The sequence below is a fragment of the Theobroma cacao genome, chromosome 10, assembly GCF_000208745.1.
Source record: "Theobroma cacao cultivar B97-61/B2 chromosome 10, Criollo_cocoa_genome_V2, whole genome shotgun sequence".
In the NCBI taxonomy this organism is placed as follows: domain Eukaryota; kingdom Viridiplantae; phylum Streptophyta; class Magnoliopsida; order Malvales; family Malvaceae; genus Theobroma; species Theobroma cacao.
The window spans coordinates 6,273,435-6,292,475 of record NC_030859.1 but is presented as its reverse complement, the minus strand read 5'-3'; the positions used below and the strand labels follow the sequence as shown (position 1 = coordinate 6,292,475).

The 19,041-nt window shown below is 32.7% G+C and overlaps 1 protein-coding gene across 3 annotated transcripts; it reads right to left on the bottom strand.

The window, feature by feature from the left end:
- On the bottom strand, positions 968–12,993 carry LOC18586597 (dihydrolipoyllysine-residue acetyltransferase component 1 of pyruvate dehydrogenase complex, mitochondrial). 3 transcript variants are annotated; one of them, XM_018129559.1, is made up of 24 exons: positions 12,975–12,993; positions 12,680–12,793; positions 11,883–11,933; positions 11,416–11,473; positions 11,315–11,348; positions 10,190–10,239; positions 10,042–10,086; positions 9,790–9,863; positions 9,415–9,484; positions 7,806–7,994; positions 7,661–7,705; positions 7,482–7,555; positions 6,654–6,723; positions 6,095–6,493; positions 4,581–4,641; positions 4,421–4,465; positions 4,248–4,331; positions 3,232–3,308; positions 3,095–3,157; positions 2,594–2,664; positions 2,432–2,492; positions 1,934–1,994; positions 1,766–1,846; positions 968–1,387 (listed from the first exon to the last, which is right to left on the bottom strand). In XM_018129559.1, exons 2-24 carry the CDS (start codon positions 12,781–12,783, stop codon positions 1,329–1,331), a joined length of 1,926 nt encoding a protein of 641 aa, XP_017985048.1. In that variant the 5' UTR covers positions 12,784–12,793; positions 12,975–12,993; the 3' UTR covers positions 968–1,328. The 3 variants fall into 3 exon arrangements, with proteins under 3 accessions (XP_017985048.1, XP_017985049.1, XP_007010139.2); XM_018129560.1 differs by having other exon boundaries at positions 11,416–11,470; XM_007010077.2 differs by lacking the exons at positions 12,680–12,793; positions 12,975–12,993 and having other exon boundaries at positions 11,416–11,489.

Sequence of the window (19,041 nt, the reverse complement as noted above, 5' to 3'; positions counted from 1 at the left end):
CTCATGTAAGTAGATTAAAATTTATTTGTCATCAAATTTAGCAAAAAGTACATTATTATAAAAGATAACATTAATAGAAACTTTATAAACTTTTTACAAAATGATTTTGGGAGCTAACAGTAGAGAATTCAACTACTTGCATTTGGTCGACAAGCAAAAAAATTGATCGGAGCCACCATTTCTGAGCTAGTTGTAATTTGAATGATAGACAAGATTGGGTAAAGCAGAATATCATTTGTAAAAATGATCTATACTGTATAGCTTAATAATCTAAGCTAGTTGTAATTCAACTACTCTGCCTCGGTATTCTAACACTAAACATATACTAATTGGGTAAAGCAGTGATCATCATATTTGTATTTATTAGCTTGTGAGCTCCTACAGAACTTAGCAAGCCCCCAACCAAGCCATGTGGTGCCTAGATGGCTCTGTTTATTAAGGCAGCCGTCAAATGCCAAATGTCTGTTATCAAATTTTTTTTCTTTAATTTTTGACTAATATCTATGAAATATTCAAAATTTTGATGATGATTAGAAAGAATTCTACAAGGACTCTAACCTATTGATATTTCCATTGTATTAATATTCCTCTTTTCTAGATTGAAGCTGACTGTATGACCACCATGGGTATGAAAGAAAGAAAAGTGGCCCTTTGCCGTGTTCAATTGTGGCTTCATTCAATGAAAGTTGTGTGTCATATTTGCAGGTGGATGGAGATGGTATTTGATCTCAGTCGTTCTAAGCCATTTCCTGCAATGGGTGGCCTTAGTGTTGCACGTATCAGCGAATTCAATGAGCATCTATGCCTCAGAAGAATTAGGAACCGTTTTTACACAGCAAAAGCTAACTTTAAAGCCATCATTTTGAACAAACAAGCTTATTGTGTGGACGAGAGAGAAGCAGGGAAAGGATAGCAGAATACAGGATGAATGCCTTCTACCCTTTTAACTATAAATCTTTGCAAATCATTAACCAAACGAAACCTAAATGAAATGTAAACAGAATACATGAAAGAGAATCATTATTGATTTGGTATTCGTATTTTTCCATCAATCATTTCTATTAGATGGAATCATGAAATTGCAGAATAAGCCCTCAAGATGGCATCAAAATCTGATGACACTGGTAACCTAATATCATGCAAAATTTTACATCACTGGCGTTCTCGTTATTGACAAAATTTTGGTAACCAGAATTGCACAACAAATTCGCTGCCGCAATGGGTTCTGGAACAAATAACATGATCCTTTCCAAGAATTATTAACTATCTTCAAGAAAGAGACCCTCCACCAAAGCTGATCTCTCCAAAATTTCGATGACGAAATGTTATCAGAGAAGAAGCCTCCGAATATCACTGAAGTTAGATTGTAATGCTGAAAGAAATGCACCTGCAATAATAATAGCTCAAATCTCACGCAGGTATCATACTGATATATCCAGGCAGCAACAGTACCAAAGATCATAGATTTTTAAAGCCAGGAAGAACTTGTTAGATACTTAGATCAACCAAATATTGGAGCCAGTTCAGTTATGTCTTTACTTCTAGGCTCTGGCAGTAATCTACATGATTTCTCATGAACTTATTTGTGATATTATTACCAGGATGCTATACATGGGAGGAATGAAACCCTCATCTCTTCTACTTTTGCAGTTTACACAACAATATATTTCACAGAGCAATATTATTATAGGCTAAGATATTAGGGGCTATCCACTATCTGTCAAAAGCTTCATATTTAGAACAGTGTAAAAAGCACACTGCATACCTCCAACTTCGCCGTCAAACACACGATGGTCAGCAGATAATGTCAAGTTCATTTTTGTCACAACTGCAGGCCTCTCAATCCCTGAGTAGAAATTTAATATATGAAACACAACATATTTTCAAGCATTAAGTATATGGAAGCATAGCGCACAACGGGTAAACATTTTACCATCACTTCCAACGACCGGTTCAACAAATTTGTTTCCTCTACCAACAGCAAGGATACCAGCCTGCCAAAGAAACATAGGAGACGATTTATAGCACCTTCCAATGTGCTTATCACTTTCTAATAGCAGCATCTATAACAGTGGTTGGATTGCCTTCAGGAACAAGTCCAGAGATAGAAGACATTAGAGTGCTACTCCACTGTTTTCAAAGTGATCATTACCAACAAACAGAAAACCCAGAACTATGCTTTTTCACATTTATTGCTTGAACTTTGTAAGAAAGTGTCATTAAACCAGCTACATTTGACTTTCAGGGCCTGAATGCAACATATTATTCCCGACTAAAGTCATGAATGGTTGAAGCTGAAGCTAAACTAATGATCGTTCAGTACAGGCACATTGAGATTAGGGACCAACATTCTTGGTAGGTGCATGTGTGGGTAAGTATGCAGCACATTGTGTATGTGTGAGAGAGAGGCGAGAGAGGGAGAGAAGAATACCTGTGGGGGATTTATAATTGCACAAAAATGGTCGACAGGAAACATTCCCAGATTTGAAATGCTACAGAAAATTTACAAAGTATTTCTCAATATTTCTTTCAACTATTAAAAAAATAGTGGTGAAGAACTAATATCCCATATGTATACCATAAAATTACATACCTAAAGGTTCCTCCTTGAAATTCGTTTGGTAAAAGCTTTCCAGCCCTTGCCTTTTCAGCTAGTTGCTTGACCTGCAGGCCAAGTAAAGAGAGATAAGCATATAATAAAACCAAACCCAAAATGTAAATTAATGATTACTAAAGTATTACCTTGAAAGAAACAGACCAAAACAATGATAATTAACATGTAATTCTAAACTTGTTGACTATCATCTGATACAGTGCAGATCATTTCAAAACCTAATTTAAGTCATATCTATACTGAGTTTTCAGTTAGTCAACATATTTAACTGTTACAAGCAGGTCCCACTATGTGTTATGCTGTTTCCCTAGATTTATACAAGCTCAAAAGGCAAAGTACAATGGTAATAAACCTAATGATCTGGTGAAATGTGTCCTAAAAGGAGAAAGCACAAGCTCGCAAGCTACAGAAAAACCAGAGTAAAGGAGCCAAAAGAAGCTGCTAAACTCAGAAGAGGGTAGACGTCAAAGATGAAAGTACCTCTGAGGAGATTGATGAAATGGATTTCTGATCTGCATTCCTTACGATTGGAGTCATTAAACCCTGCAATGCAAATAAAATAATTTGAAATGAGTTGCTCTATAAAACCTGTGAACAACATGTTATTGGAAGCATACCTTCTCAGTAGCAACTGCAATTGATATGTCAACAGAATCACACAAAATTATTTCCCCTTTCTCAACATCCCAATAAGCTGCAGTCATTGACAGAGCAAATTTTTTTGCATTAGAAATAAGCCAAAAGAGCCATAATCTTTGTATGGAAGCTAAATTGTCACTGAAGAAAAAGGAATTATGTACAGAGTGATTTTTCCCACTCTAGAAAAATGCACTTATTACTGGTAAGATGATGTTGGAAAATTCTTATATATAGTGGGTACACTCAACACACATGTTTGATAAATTAGCAATCTTAGTGCCTTTCCCTTTTGAAACTTCTTCAATGCAACCATTTATCAACACAAAATAAGACAAGACTTTTCCTGCTAGGATGTTAGAGGATGCTCATAGACCCACCTAGTAAAACTGTATATACCTTCTATCAAAGTGAAGACACATTTTACACAACATTAAGACAATCTCCAGAATTATCTGTTCAGGTTAAGCTGAAAAACATTTATAGTACCAGCAATTACAAACTAGTTGTTGAATTACTGAGGTATAAGAAACAAAATGGCCATACAGTCTTGTGGCATTTCCTTCATTAAGGAAGCTAAAGTTCTAATTTGAGCATAAAAAAGCAAATAGGGTTGGCAAAGGAATGGGAAAGGGTTAACCTCCAATTAATAACCTAGCCAATAAATCAACAATAAAGATATAAATAAAGGTGGAAAAGAATAGAAAACTGAAAATATTTTCTTCCTGATGTAATTTTTGCTAGAGATGCAAATATCACTGGCAACAGCATTTTTGGGCTTGCATCAGTTTAAAGATGTATGTCATTCCCAATGTTTTACAGCAGCAAAACAGAGTGGACTCTAGTCCAATAAATAAATATCACCCAACATCTCTAGCAATTTTTACTACATTTTACAATTGACAATGCTCTTTTTAGCAGGTTGAGTTGGCTTGGCTCCTAAACCATGTTTGCTCAGAAACCTACGAGGACTAATTTTATTGAAATTATGTCTTACCATTAGCTTCAGGTACATTTTTCAGAGCAATTGCCACCGCTTTAATGACAATGTCATTCACTGAAACTTTTATATCATGCTTCTCTGCAAATTAAGAAAGTAGAGAAGAATTAGGAGTCAGGCAAACTACAGGGGTGAAAATCAAATTGATGATACAGGAGTTTATTCCATACCTTTAAGCTCCTTCCTAAAACAAAGAAGAGGATCCAGTATAACATCTGATGAACACAATAAAACCTTTAAGATCAAGGGTCAACTGATGAACACGATAAAACCTTTAAGATCAAGGGTCAACTTATACTATAACCTGTAGATATATAATTGAATTCCTACCTGAAGATAGATATAAATGTGGTGTATTCTGTTTTGATTCCAATAACCTCTTCGCAATAATCTGCAGAATGAACACAAATTCAGTAAAAGACAGAGCCAAAGTTTAAAATTAAATGAATTTTCAATCATTCACTCACTAAACCATATAATACAACATATTTAGATTTCCTTCGACCCTGAGTGACCCGACCCGCCCAATACACAATTTAGTAAATAGAATTGTGTGAAAGGAGAAACCCAAAAATATCAGACAAATAGATGAATTAAAGATGTCTTAGTAATAACAGCATTTGACAATATAGCAGATGCAAAGGTTGTCCACAAAACTTATGTGGTACCAAAGATACATTTTTCTTCGAACTACTTGGATTTCACTACAAGGAAAAGGACAAAGAATCAATAATAGGACTTTCCTTGAGTGTAGACATGTTATTCTCTCCAAAGTATCCAACTATTATCTGAACAAATAAATTAACTACAAATATCTATGGATTGCCATGAGATATTTTGTATGGTAAGTAGCATACAGGGACTTACAAAGGATCAGCATTTTCAAATTTGGTTTAAGAACACTGCTACTCTATATGGTCATGTGGTTGCATTTGCCTCAGACAATCTGAAAGGCATGCCTGAAAATGAAAGACAGCAAAAACCAGCATGCTCCCTAATATCTCTTAAATCTTCTTCACGCAGACATTTCAAAACAAATTGAGAGCTTCATATCCTACAGATGCATCGTTTTATTCCAAAGTAAAGAGAAGAAAAATCAAAATATGTTTTCAATTCAGCAGTATTTATGTCCTAAAGTTTATGAAGATCTAGTGCCTGAATTTAAAACCAACCCTAACATGTCATACATGTATAAATAAGTCTTAAATAAATAAATAAAAACTCTCTCACCCAAACCCCTCACTAATCCTATTCCATTAATAATCTGTGATTCTATCGTAATAGCCCCCAAGGCCTTGCATCCTTTTGGTGAATCAACTTAAAACAAATCACCCAACAGTGCAACTGATTCATCAAACCCTCACATGCAAACTTTGCATACCATGACCGTTGCCTGTTGCTCCCTCCAACTTCTGTCAAATGGACTCATGTAAACCTCCTAATTTTGGCAAAGCTCTTTGCATCATTTTATTTCCATATTCTCCAACAGCACCATCTTCTTTATCATCAGTTTGGTCATTAGCGCATACATCTTACCTTCCTTATCTTGATGCATATTTATCTCAAATTTACTATATCAAACTACAGTAAAATGTATGAACAACTCATTTTATTCACTATCCAATAGTTCGTATAATCATCACTGAAGTCACAGGACTCCACAGGTTTTCAGTTTGATCTGATGGGCAATGGAATATACAGGCACATAGAACATAATTATAGGAACAAAGATTAAAATCAGTACGTAATGTTCTTCCCATGTTTATAAACTACCCTAGTTAGAAAAGGCAATGCCAAAGTCTCTTGCCTTGCTAATTTCCTTATAACTGGTTGATGAAATATACCTTGCGAATTTGAGTATTGGGCAAGTCTTCAAAAGAATCTGATTGCTGTGGCTGAGTCTTTGACTCTAGCCTTGCTGAAGTAGATTTTTGAGGGCTGGCTTCAGGTGATGTTTTTATCTTCTCAGATGAAGAAATTTTAGAAGATCCTTTTCCAGACTTAATTGCAGCCAAAACATCCCCTTTCAACAAAGTACCATGAGGACCTGATGCCTTTATTGATGATGCATCTAATCCATATTCTGAAATAAGCAACTTGGCTGATGGACTGATCTTTGTAAAACCAAACTTCTGCTCTCTAACTTCACTTTTAGATTCATGATGGGTAGGTTTTTGCATTTTAACCCCTGAACCACCACCAACAGAAGTCTTTACAGCTTCAATATCATCTGGATTTTCAACCTTGCAAAATAGCAAGCATTAATGTTCCAATGTGCCTCAAATCAATACCATTAACTTCAAATCAAAAAATTCTATGTGATTGAACATGAGTTAAATTGCATCAAGTAATTTACAACAAGATAAGAAATGAGTCAACTTAAAGCATATAGTGACAACTTACTGTTACTGCAATTGGTTCTCCCACAGCCACATCCTTTGAACCTTCAGGAGCCAGTATCTTTGCCAGGTAACTGCACCCAACAATTTCAACTGACAACCATAAGTTTATATGTAATTAAAGAAGTGAACCGAAGAAATGAAACCAATTGCTAACATATGACCAATCTCAAATCCAAGAAAGCCTCTCCTCTGTTATTAAGCCATGAAAAAACCTTGCTTCTTGATTGAACTATGTTCCATCTGCTTTGGTTGTTTGATTTCCTAGGATTTGATTTATTTAACCACATAAATAAAGTCCTCAGCTTTTTCCAGAGGAGATACACTCACAACTTGACATCTTATTTAGTATTATTTTTTACTTTTAGTCTTACTATATATGATATCTACAAATGTGCTTTATGGAAAATTCACCATTTGAAAGCTTATGCCTTGTGCCAATGTTTATGCCCCATGATTAGGGGTATATATGTTGAGACCTCACTTTTGCTGTTCACTTCATAGAATCATGCTCCAATCCATGGCCACATGTAATGAACATATAAGACCATGCTAATCATTCCTCAAAAACAACAAGGTAAATATATATTGATACCTAATGTTGTTTCTCACCGAAGGGTATATCTAATACATAAAGTCTATAAGCACCGTCTTGGAAGACTTATGCCCAATACCTCACTATTTGTCATCCTCTTGGATAGAAATAATGACAAATGATCAGCTATGAGAAATCAACTTAGTGCGAAGATTATACTATCCACTAGTGTCACTTTAGTACAAGCCCTTCAGGCTTGCTACCAGCAATAATCTACAAAGAAAGAAAGAACATTACCCCTCTTCAAGGCTCTCAAATTCGAGGGTAGCTTTGTCAGTCTCAATCTCACATATCACATCGCCCACTTCTATCTGCTCAAAAGTTAGGCATATGGATGTGAACAAGGTCATCATTCACTCGATTAGAAAGAGAAAGCATTTTAAAGTAATTTAATTACTTGTGCTAATAAAACTAACCTTGTCCCCTTCTTTTTTCCTCCACTTAAAGATGTTACCCTGGTTCTGTGTAAGAAAATATGAAAAGGCAAATATAAGTTTTGCAGTCAAAAGAGAAAGAAAAAGTCAGAGAAGTTGGTTCATGTTTTAACCTAATTTATCTTACCATTGTTGGAGAGAGTGCTGGCATTCCAATTACAATGTGAGGAGGGAGGTCTAATGCATTGATGTTAACAGAACTTTGTTCCTCGTCTTTTCCGGAGTTTCTCACATCCTGATGGGCTGTTTTTTCCTCAACATCTGATCCACTCCCAAGACTAGAAGGGATCTTCTGGATATTATCTGCATCCTCAACCTTGTGAACCCAACCAAATGAGTTTTAACAAACTGTTTATTGAATAATTGGTACTCAACAAAAATTATTTAAAAAGCATAGAAAAAAGTTCAGATATCAAAAGTTATTCACTGTAGCATAAGATGGCAATTTACTGTTTGAAATCAAAAGGTATTGTCCAATAATGTTGTCAACATTTTTCACAAATTTTATGAACAGAAATCCTTATTTCAATAGTTTTTATTTCTTAAACTTTTCAAATTCTAAGGAGCATAAACAGAAGTAATAGCTTGCAAAAATTGGCAAGCAGGGTAAAACAGGGTTCATCAGATCAGGAAAAAGTTAGAATAGAAACTACAGGAGACAAAAAAAAAATGGCCAAATCCCAAGCAAAGACCATTTTCTCCTTGAAAAAATTCAAATAGAATCTAAACTTATATCACCCTTTCAGCAGCTTCATTTGGGGCCAGTGCGACACAATTCATCCCTCACCGCTACCATGTCCCTGTTCGGCAAGGGGGTGTGGCACAGCTGAGACTCCTTCCAACTGTGCTTCAGCCCCTTCACTGCACTGGAGGGAGAAGGGTGCGGTGGCTGAAACACACTCCACCCTTTCTACCCCCTTCTTGTTTTACCCCCATTAACATTTTTTTTCCTTTTTTACCCTTGGTTGTATAGTAAACATACAAAAATGCAATTGCTTCATTCATAACCCTCAATTCTGTCATTTTGCAACCACTTTTGTTTACTGATTTTACTTTTCAAAATTAGTGTTACTCCAAATCATTTAATGCAACAAATAAAGATACATAATAATATAATAAATAAATGTGTAACTATATTATCAAATAAATTAGTAAGTAACTAAAGATAACTATATTCATAGTTAATTATCAAAATAAAATAAATTAATACATTCATAATTAAGTGTATATATATACTATTGTAATATATTAAAAAAATATAATATGTTACTTATAAGCATGTGAAATATATTATTAAATAATATATTCAATTCAAGTTAATATATAAACAATTAGTAATTATTTCATTCCATTTTTATTCAATTACAATTTTCATTTGGTTCATTTTATATACTATTATTAGTTAATACTAATTTTTATTTTTATCTAATACTTCAATATAATTGTAATAAATCAAAAAAATAAATTTTTGCTATTCACACATATGTGTAAATATATTATTACTATTATTCCAAATGGTCATTTTCTCTTCTCATCACACCACTACCACTGTTTTCATCAAACACATTTTATCCCACCGTTGATTTCAATCTCACCGATGCAACTCCCAAAATCCTGCTGGGCTATCAATCTTACAATCTGTTTTCAATCTCACCATTGTCAATCTGACCACTGTGCCGAACTGAGCCTAAATCTATTGATGGTATGCAAGTAAAGATGCACAGAAGAATAAATACCGTTATTGCAATAGGTTGTCCCACAGGCACATCCTTTGACCCTTCAGGTACTAGTATCTTGGCCAAAAACCTGAAGATTAGCACTTCAACCATAAGCAAAGTTAAAAGAAATTAAGGATGGTTATGAAATTCAACAACTCAGGCATGCTCTTCAGTTATGATTAACAAGGAAACAGCACAAGAACACTGTTAAAGGGTTCACATGCAACAATAGAAAGTTATACAGAAAGGAAACTGAAAATCCCAAAAGCAGAGAAAAATTGGGCAGCATTATTAAATATGCCACTTTAAGGAATAAATTGGGCCACACTATTTAACATCAGACACTCTAGAAATTGAAAAATAAAAGCAGTAACAAGAAAAAAAAATGTTTACCCTTCTTCAAGACTTTCAAACTCAAGTGTGGCTTTATCTGTCTCTATTTCACAGAGTACATCACCCACTTCAATCTGTTAGATAAGCACCAATGATTAAGAAATAAATCACAATGACAGAATAAGATCAATTAATTCTCTCCACCTTATCACAAGATTTTTGTTTTTCAACAACCATCTTTAAATTATATCAACTTCAGATACAAATTGACCACACAATCTATAGCTTCAATTTGTTTCTTATATAACTCACCTTATCTCCTTCTTTCTTCTTCCATTTTGCAATGTTTCCTTGGCTCTGCACAAAAGCAACAGGCATACAAGCTTGACCACTGGAATAAACGGAGAAAACCTACATTGTAGTGAAACATTATGAGGCTTAGCATCCCAAAATATCTTACCATTGTTGGAGACAAAGCAGGCATCCCCAGGACTGTATGCTCAGGAAGGTCTGTAATAACAAAACTTAGTGATAAGCAAGGACACAAGTCTTTTGGCAGGTATCACAATGGAAAAAACCTGCAAAACCTAATTATCAAGAAAAACATAGAAAATATGTACCCTTTTAATAAGTAGACTTGAACCTGGGACCTACTCTAACCCCTCTCCACACTTTTATAGCTAGGCTAAGGCCCAACAGACCACTAACACATTATGAGACCACAAAATCTATTTACCAAATGAAACCAAGAAGTGATACATTCCAATTTGAAGCACTGGCATTATTTTACATGGTAAGCTGAAGAATAAAAGTAAATAGATTTTCAATTAGATCTTCCAAAAGGACAATGTCGTGATTCCTCACTAGTGTAACCTGTATGCATCCTTAGACAGTGATGAGGCAAACATGGCATCCTACCTATAACCTAAAAATAGGACCAACTAATTCTACAGCCACTTACTACATAAATCAATCAGGCTAGGCAGTTAAGTGCTCTGTGACCAAGCAGATTTATAACTACTAGGAAAACTAGAATAATAAACCATATATAACCATCCTTTTTTCCTCAATACCAAATATTTTAGTAAGACTTGCTTTTAGAATTTCTAATGCTCATGATGTGCAATTGTTTCTGATCAATAAAACACAGATAATTCTTATGTCAACTTATACAAAATTTTTCATGTAAGTTTAGCCGTCTAAACAGCTCACTCCCTTGCCAAGATAAACATCCATGAGTAGTATGAAAATACGAAACCAGTGCCCCAGCATTTGCCAAATGCTACATAGGTGGATTGGTTAACTACTACTTGAAATTCACGCCACAACCAAGTAGTACTATCATTAGACTCTCATCAATATTTAAATTTGATACACACACACAGAGTAGAGGCAAACTATTCTAATAGGCAAATTTTTGATGACCCAGTTACCAAGCATAAGATCATATTCACTTTGCTAGCTGTTTGAAATAGAAAGGAAAGACAAAGTAAGCAAGTCACTTAGAGCCACTCTTATCACGACTTCGAAAACTAGATGGCCATGTAGGAAGAAGGAAATGTTTCAAAGTAAAGATGTCATATACCTGCAGATGAGAAATGCCGAACTCCAATCTGCAACTGCAAAATCAAATAACATCAGAAAAACCTTATCCAATAACAGCACGAGAGATAATTAAATACCAACCTTGAGAATTGATGAAGTACTGCAAACCCCAATAATGGTGGATAAAGAATTGGGCCTGCTATGAGGGGAAAAAGCTGGTAAGATTCAGAAAGTAAGCAACCCAGCTACATTTGTCCAAATAAAGGCATAATAAACCAAATTGAGTCAACTTCGATGCATCTGCATTATTTAGACAAAATTTTATTGATTTTGGGTTGCAAAAGCAAGAAGGTAAAAACTAAACTGAGTCAACTCAAACTTCAGTTAAAAATTTTATCCCTGATACTTGGTTGGTTTAAAATTGTGTTACGGAAGCAACCAAGGTTGCCATTACAAGTGCAAATGAAATGAGCAAAGGAGTTAATGTGCACACATGTATATTAACACAAGTAAAAGTGTTGCATATTAACACAAGTAAAAGGGTTGCATAAATGTGTAAGTATTAAGGTAAAGCAGTCAAGATCGATAGGAAGTCAATAGATGCGAACCTTAATAGAGAGCCATTAAAGTCCTTGAAAGGGCTTTCCACATTTAAAGTGCTGCAGCAGCAAGTCAATAATAAGGACATAAGCAGAAAGACAGGAACTGGTGTCAAGGTGCTACACTCAGCACGCATTAAAGGGCATCATATATCAATGATCAATAAAAGTCACAATTCAAAATCACATTCTTACCTCATAACAGTAACTTAAAATGCTAAAATGCTATTTTTCACTTGGAACAAAAAGGCTATACATGGTTTGTGATGGGTTGTAAAGATGTATAAAAATGAAAGTATCAAGTAGGTAGCCAGTAAATTGAAACACATAATGTAACAAAGTGAGCAAAAAAAAAACCCAATTTGTCCAAAATGTGAGTAAGAACTATGAATAAAATCAATATATAGGCAAGAATAATCCCCAAAAAAAAGTTAAAAAAAAAACATAGACCAGTGGATTTTTTTTCCATAATTATATATCCTTCAAAAGTTCAAATAACATGGTTTCAATACAAACACCATTACAGTGCAGTTCTCCATCTAATTTCAACACCAAAATTCTCACAAACCTAACTATCAAAATCACCACCTTCTCCAATAAAAAAAAAAAAACCATTCAAATGCAATTCTCTATTTGATTTAAAAAGTAAAATTCTCGCAAAGAAAATCCCAACTCTCAGAATCACTACTTTCAACCAAAAAGATCCCAATCAGATGCATATCTATGATCTTCATGACAAGTATCCAATACAGTTCATTACCAACAGTTCTAAACAAAGAGAGAAATGAAAAGAATGAGAAAAATACCGAGAAAGTGATCTGGGTGAGGCGTAGGAAGAGAGAAACCGAGCTTTGAAGAGAGATGGGGCGGCTCTTGAGATTACTGGGTTTCTAAGCCGTGAAAGCGCCATTGAAAGTGCTCTGAGGAAAAAAAGTGTGACAAGAAAGAGCTTCTACTGTATTTAATTTATGGTTTCATCAAACAAGAAGAGAAAATGGACTGGTTTTTGTATTGTATTTAAATTTTAAAAGAAGGAAAAGAACAAACAAAACAAAAGGTTCTTTTTCATTAGATCGAAAATGGCTGCGCCAGAGTGCTTACCGGTCTACGGCGATACGAAAATATTTCTAAAATTATTTTTCTTATGATTAAAAAAAAAATTTGGCTCTGCAGTTGCACTTAGCGGCCTAACTAAAACACATGGCACGTCCGCCCCACCTATTACCGGCTTTCACACCAGTCCTTTTCTTTCGTCCTTTACCTCTTTCCAATTTGCTATTTAGTATTTTTTTTAAAGTAATATACATTTACCTTCAATTTTAGATGGTGTTTAATATTTTCCAATACTATATGATTATAGATAATATAATTACAAGTAATATGATTATAATTAATATGATTGTAGAAAAAATAATATTACAATATTTGATATACAAACAATAATGATTAAAATGTAAAAAAAATAACATTTCAGTATTTGATTTACAAGTACTTTATTAAAAATGTAATGTTAATTTTCAAAATTACACTTGTTTATTAAAATGCAAGTTTAATATACTTGTACTTTTTATTGTTAATTTTTATATAATATCATATTTTAAATATGTTTTTAATGTCATATATTTTATTTTCATTTTTATTATAATTTTATATATTTTATTTTTATCTCTTTAATCTAATTTTTTATATTATATATTTTATTTTAATTTCTTTTACCTATATTATATAAATTTTAATTTCTAATTTTTACATTATATATTTTATTTTAATAAATTTTATTTTAATTATAACATTACAAAATGTTTTCAACAAAATAATAAAGTTGAAAGGTAAAAATGTCTTTAATAATATTGTAGAGTGCAATATAATTTGATTGCTTTACAATCTTACATTACAGTGGTCTGTTGCAAAACAAACACTGCAGTGTAATTTAATTGAACATATTATAGGAAATGTGCTTCCACTTCCTTTATACCAAACGTTACCTTAATTATAATTACATGTAGATAATTCATTTTCAAAATAAATATTTCATCTCTAAACGTGTAAAATATGTTAATACTTAAACATGAAATATCTAAAATATCTTTTTTTTTCCTCTTTTCCTTTCTTTCAAGCCAACCGACAATGTTCCCTTACCCCAATTGATTATCCCAAGCCACCCTAGGGAAACACTATATCTAAGTGCTCCCTAGTGCATTCTTGGAGAGCACTAATTGTGAGGAGCACCAGATCACTAATCCTTGAGGAGCACCAAACCAATGCTCCTTGGGGAGCACCATAGCACCAAGACTGGTGCTCCTCAAGGGAGCCTAATCTGGCTAGATTTGGTGCTCTTCGATTAGATTTGATTGCGAGGTGGTTGATCGATAAGAGGTAGGGTAAAGTTTTTGTTTCAAAAAATTATAGTTAGGTAATTTTTAAAATTAATAAAAAGTAAAATCATTCTTTCAATATTACCACATCATCAAATTAATGGAAATACTAACGGTTCACTACAACTAAATTTATGTATCTAGCGGAAGATATTATTTTAAAGTGGATTGTACATTTTGAAACTAATAGATCCGCGTGAAATTAAGACTAAAACTTGAGAGTGTTAGTGTTTTTTAGCCTTTTAAGCTAAAATACTCAAAAAAGTTTTTAAATTATTTTTAAAAATTTAAATAATTTTTTATTCTTTTATCTTGTTTAATTAAACCTTTGTACTTTTATTTTAGACCAAATATTTTTTAAAACTAATGGTTAATATATTGTTATTAGTTAAAATATTACTTGTAATTTCATGTTTACGTGACATTGACCTGACACTGACGTAAAAAGTAAAAAGGTTATGGTCATATCATCATCCATTATAACACGTCAACATGTCATATTAGCATCATGTGACATAAAATAACAAATGATATTTTGATTAACAATAATTAATTAATAATTAGTTATAAAAATTTATTTGATTTAAAATAAAAGTATAAGAGTTGGTTAAATGTAATAAAAAATAAAGATTTATTTGATTTTTTTTATAGTTTAGGATTTTTTTAAGTATTATGCCTTTTTTTTTTTTAATTTTCACTTTCAACTAGTCATACATAAAATCTCTATCTCTATCTTGGATGTATTTTGCTCAAATTTCAATATAAAACTATAAGTGGGATATTCAAACAATTTTCATGTGTGAAAAAAATTATTATCCTATACATCGTTTACAAAATTTAAAATTGACAAATGTAATTAAAAAGTTATCACATATCTCATTAGAATATATTTAAAAATTAATAAATTAATATAATAAATAATATGACATATGATATTCTAACTTTACTTGTAAAATTTAAAAATTTCGTCAATGGTTATAAATAGTGAGTATTTTGTCAACTAATGGTAGAAGTATAAAAATGCAATTAAAAGTAAAAACTGGTAAGATTGGTAAGGATACATGTAGACATCTTAGTTTGTCCGTAATCTTTTCTCAATTGTTGAGAAAAAAATTAATAATAAAAAATAAAAAATAAAATAATTTAAAAAAGAGTCCTTATTCTAATATGATCAACTCATCTTAATCCTAATCCATCTTTCAAATGCAAGTTAAATTCAACCAAAATTCAAAGAAAAAGGAAAGTGCAAAGTGTCATGAGCTAACCTTGTATCGAACTAGGATAGGGTAGAGTTGTTTAAGAGATTGAGTCTTTTGTACTTGTAAGGGAAATGCCCTTCTTTCAAACATTGTAATGGCTCGTGATGACATCTCTAAAAATATTTGTTAAGTCTTAGGGGAGAAGACCCTTTGGGAAAGGAATGTCTTTATTTCAAGCGTTGTAATTGCTATTGGTAGAATACGTGTAAACTCTCGTAAACTCTTTATAGGGAGTGAGCAGTAGGCGAATTGTTGGGTTATCTCACTAGTAAAGGTATGTTTGTAGCGAATCATCTAGGGCTGCCCCTATGGTCTGACAATGGCGTGCCTTGGTCCATTTTGCAATTATTTGCATATTAATAAAAACATTTTTCCGTTTTATGACTTGGTGGTTGCATATATGGCATTCAATATGCCCTATGATTTTGATGCGCATTCTCTTAGTCTAATTTGTTGCTAATATTGATGTTTGATCAGATATAATCGAGTATCGACTGACTTGCATGGAAGCGTCCACTCAAGTGCCATACGGACTATCACGTACTTAGGCGAAGGAGCGTAGTTCGTAACATAAAGCGTATGATATAGGAGTATATTATTATTTAGGTCCCACATAGGAATTATAGGATAAAATAATAGTTTTAGTTTATTTGCAGTCCCACATGGGAAATAAGAAGTTTTCTTCCTTAGAAATAGTTATATAAAGCCTTAGTGGGTTATGTGTTAAGCTTCAAGTTGATAATAAATAAAGAATATTTTGTTGAATTAGTAGTGCTTATTTCCTCTAGACTTTTTTCAAAAGTGCAAGAGGTTATAGTATGAGGAAATTATGAGGAATAGTCTTTCTTGATAAGAACATTTTAAAAATAACCATCAAAATAAATTTAACTGTTTTTAGCTATATTTAGCCGTAACTTGACAAAAATACCTTTGAAACTATTTCAAATAAATTAAACCATCATCACAATTTCTCTTCATTTGTGTTTTTGATTTCTCTCTCTCACCATCCCAATCTCTCAAATTTTATCGATTTCTCTTTTTGGCATTCGTTTGCTATGCTTCTGATTTCTCTCTCCCGTATTTTTAAATTTCTCTTTCTTGCGCTTTCAAGACACCAAGCAATGGTTTTGATGTGCTTGGGCCGAGTGACTATTTGAGAAATTTGATTTTTAGGTATTTTACGTAAAACTAAAACGATAAAAATGATCACATATGTTTGAAATAGCTTTTAATTAAATCAATTTAGGATCTAGACACCAATAAACTCAAAAAATTGAAATTTATAAACCTAGGTTTTCAAAGGAATTTTTTTTATTTTTAGTGTAAATAGGTGTTTTAGATAAGAAAATTTATGTTTTGATTTATGAAAATATGTTAGAAACACTTTAATCGGTGTCAAATTGTCAAAAAAATAAAAAGAAATGAAGAGAGTTGAGAGGATTTGAAGTTTTGGTCCGTAAGTAACAACAACATTTTAGAAATTAAAGTATAACAAAATGTTTTTGAATATGGCGTGTAACAATAATATTTTTTCAATATGGCATGTAACAACAATATTTGTTTTTCAACATGGCATGTAACAACCTTTCTTAACCATGGCGTGTAACATGTTTTTGTACATGGCGTGTAACAACAGTATTTTTTCAACATGGCGTGTAACAACCCAACCATGACGTGCCACATGTTTTTACACATGGCGTGTCACATGTTTCTGTACATGGTGTGTAACAACCTAACCATGACGTGTCATATGTTTTTGTATATGGCGTGAAACAACCTAATCATGGCGTGTAACATATTTTTGTACATGGAGTGTAATTTCAATAAAGGTAATTTTGTCCAACTTGGTTAAAAATAGTTAAAATTATAAAAAGGGCTATTTTTAAAAATATCTTATCTTTAAGGGTTATTTTTAAAAATGCCCCTTATAGTATCTTTGGTTTAACCAACTAAAGTGAGAGTTTTGCCATTTTTCACTTTAGTGGGGTTTCTAATCTTGCCAAAATTGGTGTCCTCATGACATTTTGGTGTCAGTTTGGTATCAGAGCAAGAGGATCATTTCTTGTTGCGTAGTTCTTATCGTTGTCGAGTTTCGACTCTCTTTGTTTGGATAATTTTGTCTCTTTTATTATTTTATAATTTGGTCATCATTTTTCTTTCTACATCACCACATCATCGCCATATCATCATTGCCATAATTGTCATTCCTCATTTGAGCTAACAAAATGTTGTCAAGACGCTAAAATGCTAGTTAAAGAAACGTTCACAAAATTGAGATTGAGGAATTACGTTGCCAAGTTCAACAATTACAAGAGCAACTTCACAAGACGTGATGCTGCTCAAATCAACAACAGTAGTTCAATGATAAAGAGGATAACACCAACCCTTTTCATCAAGAATCGTCCTCTGATGAAGAAGTATTTATATGTCTCCTAAAAACTATTGCTAATAAAGATTTGGGAATAAAGATAGACATTCTTGATGGTAGTGTAAAAGTCTCAAAGTGAACAATATATCAAGAGGGGGATGAATTGATATATTAAAATTTTCTTTAAAAATTTAGGTATTAAAAATCAAAGCTTCTCACCCAAGAATATTTTTAATTATCAAAATCAAGTTTTCACCGATAAATCACTAAATATAAAAATAATATACCAAAGTAAAATATTTTTCCTAATTTAAATACTAGCTATGTAATAATAAATGGAAAATATTTTTCTAAGTATAAAACAATAAAACAATATAAATCTATTTTCCTAAGGCAAATATAAGCAATGAAAAATAATACAAAAATTTAAAAGAGACGTAGAGAATTTATAGCGGTTTGACTTTTTCAATGCCTGCATCTACTCCCTTGGTAACCAAGGAATTTCAATCCACTATCAAGGTTATTGCTTTTTAACAAAACAAAGTGATAACTTTTACACAATTCACAAATGGATTCTTGCTTTTTAATAGGATCAAGCAATAACCCACCAACAATGGTTTTTAAATGCTCAACCATAAATCCTTACAAATAGCTTTTCAAGATTAAACTAGAACCTTTACAATAAAGTGCAAATTTCAGCAAGAAAATGCTTGTATACAGGTTGGGTGCTAAGACTTTAAGCTAATGTGTAGTTAGAGAAAAAATATCAACTTGAATGAAGCAAGTATTCAACTTTTCTAAGCTTGATGGAAGACTAAAATCAAGTTTAAAGAGTAAATATGAGCTTTTTGGTCTTTCTAGGTTTTTTCTCTTTTGTGCTAGTTTTCTATTGCTTCCACCTATCTCAAATGCAGTTATTTATAGCTTGAGTAATGTTTGGAGCTGTTAGACACAAGTTTGAATCAAATCTAACCATTGCTGAAGCTTGAGGGTTGACTATGTTTTTCAAATTTCTCAAACTAAGGCTTTATAGTCAAGTATAACCTTCCTCTACTCAATCTTTGTCCCAAGAGCTTGTATTTTGCAAAATTGGACTGCTGTAGTCGACTATACCTCCTCTACAGTCGACTACGTTTGTGTAATGTTGACATTTCCTTACTTTTGAC